We start from the raw sequence: 9,928 nt of genomic DNA, 5'->3' as shown, positions 1-9,928 counted from the left end.
CGCTGGGGAGAGGATTGAAAGATTCATGGCATCTTCAGCATCCACCTTGCTGCACTGCTCTTTCACCAGAAATCCATCACATCTGATCCAACCTCCCAGCCTTCGCTGACCCCTATGTCTCTCACAAACCTGAAAGCTGCTAGCTTTCCCTCAGCTTCCTAAAAGGCACCAAGCTCTTTTCAGCATCAGAACCTCACCACCTGCTTGCTCTCTTTACCTGGAATGCTTTTCCTTCTATTCTTAGCCAACTCAAGCCTTAGGGTTCCATGACTTTTTTCTCAAGGTTTCCTCCTGTAACCTTGAACAGGCTGAACAAATGGCAGGGTTTCTAGGTCCCATCAGTGGTGTTTGTCGCATGCTGTGCTGGCACTGCGACTTCTGACAAGAGATGGTAAAGACCTCAGCAGCAGAGATTCCCTCTCATCTTATGCCGTGAGCCCACACCTAGCTTCCTCAAGCTGACTCAAGGAACCCGTCTTTTCACTGACAAGCTTGTTCCCCTCACGCCTGCTCTTACCATCCATGTGCAGTAAGTCATTCCACTGTATTCCAGTCGATCTCCCCTCCTCCTACACTTCTCTCCAGACCAGGCCTTCCCTCCATCCTTCCACCATCATCTGAGCTCAGGAATGGTTCTCTCTCACCTGGGTCCCTTCTGCAGCTTCCTCACTGCCCTCCTGGCCTCCAGTCTCTCCCCACACTTTGGCTGGAGGACTCTTAAAAACATATAAACACTCTCATCCCCCAACTCAAAGCTATCCCCGCCCTGATGTCTCACGGGTAGCAGTCAAGAACCTTCCTAAGATCTAGCTCCAGCATCATTTCCCATAGCTGTCTGAGCACCAGCCACTCCAGGTACCCTAACCCTGCCCCAAACATGCTGCCTTTTCTAAGAGTTTACGCCTTACCCTCACACCCTTTACAAAACTACTCATCAAAGGGCAACAAAAATAATTTTGGAAAACTTTCTATGTGCCTGGTACTATACTAGGCTATTTTTTAACTTTAAAATTTTTACTTCATTTAGTTCTCAAAGCACCTCACAAAATAAGTGTTATTCTTCCTATTGTACAGATATGGAACTGAGGTTCAAGAAAGGGAAGACCAGAACTGGCTCCGGGTCTATCTGATTCCATCTCTGTTGTGCAATAATCTCTCTGGAAAGTGCACCCAGCCTCCAGTCCCCAGCCCCCAGTCCAACAAAGGACCTCTCTCCTCTGGATCTATAGCCAGAGATTTCTCTCTTGGCCTAGCACTGCTGCCAGCTTCAGTGTGTGATTGCCTCTCACCAAGGAGAGCACCTCCCAGGGCAGGGCCAGGTGTGACTGGTTTGGGTCGCCAGCACGCAGCAGTATACAGTACACACGCTCTGTGAGGTTTAGACGGAAAGGTAGAGGCAACTTGAGGGATTTAGGAGCCCGGCCCTACCTACCTAATTCCTACTCAACCACCAATCAGAGGCGGGACCTCGGCATCTGTAGCCAAAGCGAAGCCCTGCGGAACGGAAAACACAAACCCCCGCCTGCCCCCCGCCCCAGGCCCGCAAGTGCCGGGCCTCCCGGCCCAAGTTCCTGCTGCCGGGCTGCACCAACCGCCGCGGGGGAGCGGCTAGGGGCGGGCACAGGGAGCAGCAGGAATAACCAAGCAGCCCCTCGCGAGGAGGACCCCGCGCCGCGGGCGGCGCAGCCGTGAGGAGCAAGAGTCCCCCTACAGCCCTCCCGCGCCCGGCCGAGCCCGGCGCTCAGCCACCCCCACGGAGCTGAGGCTGCAGTGGTTGGAACGGCCGGCCCGCCCCTGCCGCGTCGGCCCCGCCCCCTTATGAGGTTACAAATTGCCGCGCTCGGAGCCGCGGGCGCAGTGGCCGTGGCCGTGGCCGTGGCCAAGGCTCCGCTTTCCGCCGGTGCTCCGGCCCGTCTGGCGGCCCGTCCCTCCGCACCCTCGGCCGTAGCGGTCCCCGCGCTCCCCTGCTCGGCGCGAAGCCCTGGCCCAGGCGGCCGGGGCATGGGCCAGGGGCGCGGGGTCTGGCGGCTTCCCGCGGGGCCCGACCTGTACTGGCTTCGTCATGAAGACCCTCATAGCCGCCTACTCCGGGGTCCTGCGAGGTGAGCATCGGGCCCGGCTGCCCTGAGCGAGGGCTCTGATTAAGAAGCCATGCTGCCCCCTGAGGCCTCTGGGAGCGGGACTAAGGGTCTGGGAGATGAACTGTCACAGCCCAGGGTCTGCAGGGCTTTGCCGGCTTCCTCCTGGGGCCATGCAGCTGCGAGAGGGCTTTCAGGAAAGGAGGTGATGAAGGGCTCCAAGGTAGGCAGGAGTGTGTTGGTATAGTGGGAGTTTGTTGCTGGAGGGTGGGCCGCTCTGGGGGCTGAGGTCCCAACCCCTCTTTTCTTTTGGGAAGGCTTGCGGCCCCCTCCCCGACCACCACCCCCATTCTTCCCCCCTGCTCATCTGAGTCTGAGATGAGGTTAGAATAATGGTCTGATCCAGGCCACCTGGTAGTCATGTGGGCGCATTCTCCACCTTAGCACTCATCAATTTGGGGGACCTCTGTTACATCACTTCTTTTCTTCCAGCCTGTGAGATAGGATGTTACCTGAGAACTCCTCTCCAGCCCCCAGCACTGCTCCTGGCCCCTGGCAGTTCCCTGCATCCCTCCTCACCGGGTGGATCAAGCTGTGAGGCGCTGGATGGGGCAGGCCACCAGACAGGGAACATGCCTGGCTGGGACAGCTGTGCCCACACTGTCCTCTGCCCGCCACCCAGCCCAGGCTTGGGAGCCACTCAGCAGCGACTGTGAGCCTGGAATGCTTAGAAAATAGAACAAGAGGACCCTGGGTGCCCTTCAGTGTGGTCTGTGCTGCTGTTCCACCATGTGGAATTGAGGTCCTCCCTGAATCAAGGGCAGAGTTGAGATCAAACTCCACAGCTTTTCCTGCTCAAGGAAGAGCATCCCTTCCATGTCTCGCACCTCTCACCTATGCTTGGAGAAACTGAGGTGGGAGGAGGCATGACCTGCCCAAGGTTTCCCTAACAGGGCCTTGGCCAGGGGATTAAATACAAATGCAGGAGACTCTGGGACATCCTCACAGCTGCCCTGGTCTGTCTTGCTTGAGTCCTCCCTCCCTCCACCTAAAGCCTTTATTCAGCTTGCTGAACCTCTCCTACTTAGGATTTTTCTTTATTAACTAACAATAGCCTACTCCAACCCCTTCATTATAAAAATAAAACATACAAATCATTGGATTTCGAAAACATGGAAAAACAGGAAGAAAATGAAAAGTTCCTGGTTAATTGACTATCCAAAGATAGTTTCCTAATAGCATTTTAGTATATTTCATTATAATTTTATCTGTATACATCATTTAGGTGAGATTAAGGGTATGATGTGGATATAGTTCTAAATCCTATTTTCTCCCTCTTGATGTTAAATTGTGAGTATTTCCTTCTGTTACTCCAAATCACTTATAGTATTCTAGGGGCTGCTGGGTAACCACCCTGAGCTGTACCACAGTTTAACTGTGTCCTAGGCATTGACCCTTTTCTCTGTGTGGCTGTTGGTGTGATTATCTGCCCCTCTTGGTCTGAGTGCCACTCACTGCCCTTGGAGAGGTACCTAGCTGCTATTGCCATCTTGGGTACATGCAGCCTGAGCTGTCCCGTGCACCCGGCCCGATAGCCTCTGACAGTCTCTGCTCTCACTTAAAAGTGCTTGTCCAGTCACTGTGCCATTTAATGCCCATAACAGGGAAGGAAGGACCCTACCCATGTTCATGCTTTTAAAAATGCTTTTGTCTCCAGGCAGTGAGATAGGGATGCTCTCTCTGGGGGTGGGCCTTCCTGGAGATACCCTTCCCTCATCTCTGCTATCCACAGAGGTGAGTTGTATCTTCCAGGAGCAGATAACCCTGACTTCCTCGTTTTTGACCTAGAATTTGTTATTTAGGAGGACTTCCAGTGAGTGATTTTGACCAAGTCATTTACTGTCCTTTCAGGAGCATGTCTCCATGTTTTAATCTGGTCTTGAAAACATTTGAAAAAAAAAAAAAAAAAAAAACTGGCTGCAAACAATTCTGTCATGGAATGTAGCAAGAGCTGGCATGTAATGCAAACCAATCACTTTAGCTGTCTGGGATTCTCTTTGGTGAAAGACTGGGTGGGAAAGGGAGGGAGCTGAAGCAAATCTTGTGTTATCTGGCATCTCCATTAGACCTGATTTCTACATCCTTGATCTTTGAAGACACTCCCCAGTGGCCTGGTTTTTACCTATAAAGTCTCATTGTTGGGAGGTGATGAACACTTTGTCAGTGGTGATATTTAAGGGGAGACCATGGCTTCTGTGAAGGGAAGACCTGTGATGGGTGAGATTGAAATAGATACCTTGGTGTCTGGTTTCCTGGGCAAAAAAAAGCCAGCTGTGGGGGCAGGTGGGTGTGTGCTGCATGTGTGCTGGGAGTTTGTGCAGGAGACAGGAGTCTCTGTTGGTATTTTCTAATATCTGAAGGATTTACCTGTACCAGGGGTGGAAGGTGCAGAGTTATTCTTATTTGCATCCTTGGTCTTTGCCCCCTGGGTTTAAGGCCCTTCCGATCAGAGCCCTCTGATGCCTGCCTGAATGAATACCCAGGGTTCACCACAGGACCCAGCACGAAATGGTGGCAGCTTCAGTAAAATTATGAACTGATTTGTTCTGCGTGGCCCCGCAAAAGCAAGGCCAGGAACAGGGCTGGAATTTCGGGAGGTGGGGGGTGCAGATTTGATATAATGGAGGAATGCTTTCTGACAGCCACTGCAACAGGTTTGGTGTGGGTGGGGTGGAGCTCCCCATCACTGGGAGTGTGCAAGCAGGAGCTTAGTAGGAGGTGAAACTAAGAGGCTGGATTGTTGGAGGGTTGACACCTAACTCAGTTCTAAATCGCAGGATGAGAACATGATTTTCATATTCCCCTCCCCCCAATTCTATATAGCTTTCCCCCTCCCCTACACCACTTCCCCAAATGCACAAATACCACTTTGGGGTTCTCCGTGCTACTGAGGGCTCTTCTGGGCTGGGAAAGGAGGGCCAAGAGTAGAATTTTATTAGCAGACTTGGTGACTCAGTGGCCAGTGTGGAAATCCTGCCCCACCCCCATCCTCCCACCCCTGAGTTCTCCAGCAGGTACTTGAGTCATAAAATCACAGCTCTCTGGCAGTGCTGGGTCAGGGGCAGCTCTCACATTGCAGATGGAACACTGAGGGCCCCGGAGAGAAGAGACTAGACCAGGGTTACCAACGCCAGGGTTAGAACCCAGATCCACCTCCCAGTCACTGGCTTCCTTAAACTAAGAGAGAAGTGTGGTGAAGCCGTGGGGGTGGAGTGCAGGGTTCTGGCCACTGCAGGTGCTCATTTCCTGATTGAGTGAAGGTTTTTCTGGGACCATGATGGGGCTGGCAGATCACCCCTTCTTGTGCACTTTCAAGAAGATGTCCCAACTTGCCTTGATGAGTAGATGCACCATGAACCCTGGAACTCTGAGGCCAGGGGAACAGCCAGTTGCCTTCATTGTATTCCAAACCTTCCAAACTCCTCCTTGTAGCTGTGGAACCCCCTGTGAGCAGCCCTCACTCCCCTGCTTCCATGTCCTGCTCCAGAACGGCTGGGGTCTTCCTGTTTCCCCAGGATTCCCATCAGTTCAGTCCTACCTCAGGGCCTTTGCATTGGCTGTCTTCTGCCCAGGTCACTGCATGGCTGTCTTTGAACCATTCAGTCCCCTTTCGGAGGCCTTCTCTGACCATACCATCTGGAGAACTGTCCCGTCCTGTTGTACTTTTATAGCCCTTCTCATTAGCTAAGTTCTCAGGTGTACTTTTCTGTCTAGATGATGGTCTGCCCCGCAAGAATGTCAGCCCCTTCGGAACAGGACCTCTGTCTGTCTCCCTCAGTGTTTGTCCCAGCGTTGAGCGCAGTGCCTGGAGTATAGTAGGTGCTCCGTAAATATTTGTTGAATGAATGAATCATTAATGGGACTTCAACCCTCCCGAGTGCTGCTCCTTCCTCTTGGCAAGAAGCCCTGCTTTTTGCTTCGGTGCGAGTCCTCAGTGCTGCCTCTGGCCTCCTCTGTGCCCACCTGTGCTAGGTGCTGGGCCTGCAGCTATTCCCTGCTCTGGAGGCTCCACGGTCTCAAGGAGCTGGCTCCAGGGCTGATCGCCAGGGGCAGGGGGTGCTCACCACAGTCCCCCTTGTTGCTTCTAGGGCTTAGGAGCCAGAGAGGATTTCAGCCCTGGCTCCCCTCAAGGACCTGGCTGGGTTTCTCTCTTCTCCTCTGAGGATCTCATTCCCCCTCAGTGGAAAATAGGATCAGAAACTCTCAGACTGTCAAGGATGCAAGGGTTTTGGTTATCACGAATGGAAAATGCTTTGTAAACAAACTTGTGACTCGCCTGTTAGTCCTTGTCACTCATTTTATGTGACACATGCAACAGTCGTCGACATTGTGACGAGTGGCAGACTGCCTGGGGCATCCAGGAAGGCTTCTCACAGTGGGGACTCGGGCACAGGCCCTTCAGTTTATTGGTGGCTCACCTGTGTGTGTCAGACTCTGCCACACACATGTCAATCCCTGGTCCCTACCTTTAAGGAAGTGAGACTAGGGGGATGACAATGCAGATGATCCACGCAGTGACGGGGGAGGAAGCATGGGGAACTGAGGAGGCCTGGAAGTGAGGGTTTGGCAGCTAAATCATCCTGGCATCACGGAGGGCTTCCTGGAAGAGGTGACAATCAATCCAGATATTGAAAAATGAACCAATGTTACTGGTTCAGTGTTACTGGTTCAGAGACTATCAAGAACCTTCAGGTAGAGGGACCAGCATAAATAGAGGCATGAGATTTGGGTGGGAGGGAAAGTCTGATGGCAGGACCTCTGGGCTACTAACCTGAGCTGAGGTCCCAATGTGCTTAGAGATAAGGGAGACAAAAGATGCTGTATCCAGGCAGCGGCTGGCTTGCCTATGCACTTTGCAGGGGTTGTTGGTGGAGATTTGCGAGCTGGGAAAGGAGCCTGGTGCAGGCAGTGTCTTGGCCTATACCACTTCTGGAACCTCCTGGGTGTGGAGCTGCTGCTGGCAGTTTTGAGGACTTGGGGCTAGGAGTCTCAGTCTCTTCATCTGTAAAATGAGCAAATGCATGATGACAGTATCTGCCCAGGTTATGGTACAGACCCAAGGAAGCTGAAGCCACACACCCTTTGGGCAAATTGACAGAAGCAAGGAATGTGAATTCATTTTACTATTAGAGCAGATCTAGAGGCCGGAAGGCTCACTCTGCATCTCCTTCCTATGTGACCTTGGGCATGACCCTCCCTCTTAGGGCCTCAGCTTCATCTGTACAGTAAGAATGAACCTGGGTTCATTCCAGCTCTGTTGCAGAAATGTGATTCTCGTCATGCCCTAGACTGCTATGGGATCCAGGGGCCAACCTCCTCCTCATTTGTGTCCTCAGCTTGTCCTTGTGAAAATGGGCTCCTGTCCTACTTGGGGCCCAGGTACATGCCTGAGAAAACCTAGCTCCCCACACTTGCTCATGTACCGTGATAAGGACCTATTTTGAGGACCTTTGAGGTCCTATGGTGGTGACATACCCGCAAGCTAGTGGTGTTGCCATGGCAACCCCTCCCACTTCAGTAGCTATTCTTTTAATGTGTCAGAAGATGGGGGTAGCGAAAGCAGAACTTTAGGGTCCTCAGCAGTCACCTCCAGGGTCCCCGTCGTAGTTTCAGAGTCTCAGGAACACGGCGTTCTAAGAGCCCCACTTCCTTGACCTCACTCCCAGGTGCATGAAAACCAATACTTGAAAATCCAGGCCTCTGGAGCAGCCCAAGGAGGGGCTTGTAGTCTCTTTAGGGGGATCTTCTGTGGATAATAATTCATTAGTCAATCTAAGTTGTCAAGACCTCAGATTTCAACTAATCTAACCCATACCTCTAATAATGCCACTGGGAAACAGACCTAGAGAGGAGAGGAGAAGGAGGCCCAATCCCAGTATATCTGTAGATACTTAGGATGCCTGGCTTCCCGCCAGGATGCTCTGTGGGGGGCCCTGAGGATCAACTGAGGAATCCACTGAGTCCTGCAGGGTCCTGATGGGCAAGCCAGGAGCTTCCCAGTGAGCACACCAACCACAGCAGTGTGTATCGGCTTCCCATTTGGGCCAGATGTCCCAGTGGGCCCTGCTTTAAGGACACTTAATTTTCTTTAAGGTTACTTGATTAAACACCTAACCCTTAAAGGGGAGATTATTAGTCTTTCCAGAGAAGAAATCACCAGCATATTGGGATCAGGTGAACAGCTGGTGAGTTGCTTCAGAGCCCTTACACTGTCTGAAGTTGGTGGAGGGCATGGGAGGAGTGGGCAGCAATCTTCCCTGCTGTCAGGGTGGAGCCTGGTCCATCATCTATGTTCTTGGGACTCCTCGGCCTGGCATTTCCAGTCCTCCATGGCTCCCCCTGCACATTCTCGACTAGCCTCACCCATTCACATGGCCTGGTTGAACTGCTTGCAGTTAATTCCTTAACCTTGTACCCTTTATCCCTTCCAGTCCTTTGCCAGTGCTGTCTGCTGGACTCCAGGACCTGGGTTCCTGGCCCTGTGCCTCCCTTCGGTCAGCCTGGCAAACTTACTCATCCTCTTCCTCTCACCTGACGCAGTCCTGAGAGCATCCTCTGGGCCAGTTGGGCACCTCTTGTGGACTCCTCAGCCATGACCTACCCTCTGTGCCTGATTGTTCACAGCCCTGTCTCCCCCAGCCATAGCTGAGGTGGGCAGCCCCAGGGCAGAGCTCTGCCTCCCACAGAAGCCCAAGAAGCAGAGGAGAGGCAGGGGCTGGCAGTTCCTATCCTAGGGCAACACTTAGCCTGGCCTGTAAAGGCTACTTGGAAAGTACTTGCTGAATGAATGTTAACGTTCAGCCTCCACTCTTCTCTGCCTCCCTCTGGAATCTTGCACTTTTGCCCCTAGCCTTGAAGATATGGCATTTATTTGGCACTTGGCCTGGCTTCCTGGACCTCAAGGGGTCTCCCGGGAGTCAGAATGTCCATCTCTCTGCCTCGATGCAGCCTCATGCCCGGCCCTTTGCAGAAGCTTGGGGCAACTTCCTCACTGTCCACTTGGAAGCTGCCAGACCACAGCAGAGCTTCGGTCTGGCTGGGCCCACGTGTGGCATCTTTGAAGCTGGGGAATGTGAGCAGGATGACGTCCCCACTCAGGAGCCCCTGGCAGCTGTTCACAGCTCTGTGACCTCACTGGCACCTTTCTAGCTCTCTAACAGACATGCCACATGCTGTTTGTCTCTTTTCCATAGGTTGGATTCCTCCCAACAACTGCTGCATCCCAGCGAAGGAGGATGCTGAGTCTTAGATGGGGAAATGACTTTCAGGGTCTCACCGTAAATGATAGAGCCAGGGTTTGAATCCTAAGTGTACTGATGCCGGCGCCTCTGCTCCAAGACAGGACAGGGGTTATTACACCCATGTGTCAGGCGAGGAAACCCAGGCTTACTTGGTAATTATCCCGCATTCACACAGGTCTTGACTTTTATGACGCTTCTGTCTGTTGTTTAATTCTCACAAGAATCTAGCGAGGTGGGTATTAGCCCCACTGGGCAGATGAGGAAACTGAGGCTTGCATGGGAAGTGACTCACCAGGGCTACACTCCTGCAAGTTGGAGGCCAGGTTCTCTGGACGCCCATCTTCCTTAGCTTCTCTAGGCTGGTGACCTGCTTCCCAGGATGCCAGTAGCAAAGGAGAGTAGGGAGGCAGCGTGGGCCACCTGGAGGCCTGACCTGGGAATCTCACGTGTGCCTCTACCTCCATGTGGAGGGAAGTCAGCCTTGCTCAGAGCTGAGGACCCTCTTGTCTCTCCCTCTAGCTTATTGCCCCCAATTTTGTTTCCTTATAG

General features: G+C 52.8%; 1 protein-coding gene across 1 annotated transcript in view; it reads left to right on the top strand.

Moving 5' to 3' along the window:
• Window positions 1–1,865: 1,865 nt before the first annotated feature.
• Window positions 1,866–9,928, top strand: part of DGAT2 (diacylglycerol O-acyltransferase 2) — a 33,292-nt gene continuing 25,229 nt past the window's right edge. The window contains exon 1 of the mRNA XM_010847556.1: window positions 1,866–2,102. Within this exon, the coding sequence (XP_010845858.1) occupies window positions 2,063–2,102 (40 nt within the window). The 5' untranslated portion in view covers window positions 1,866–2,062. The remainder of the gene's footprint in view (window positions 2,103–9,928) is intronic.

This window comes from Bison bison, unplaced genomic scaffold (assembly GCF_000754665.1).
Source record: "Bison bison bison isolate TAMUID 2011002044 unplaced genomic scaffold, Bison_UMD1.0 scf7180017864251, whole genome shotgun sequence".
Taxonomy (NCBI): domain Eukaryota; kingdom Metazoa; phylum Chordata; class Mammalia; order Artiodactyla; family Bovidae; genus Bison; species Bison bison.
Note: the sequence above shows the minus strand (reverse complement) of the source record. Positions and strands in the feature narration are given on the sequence as shown.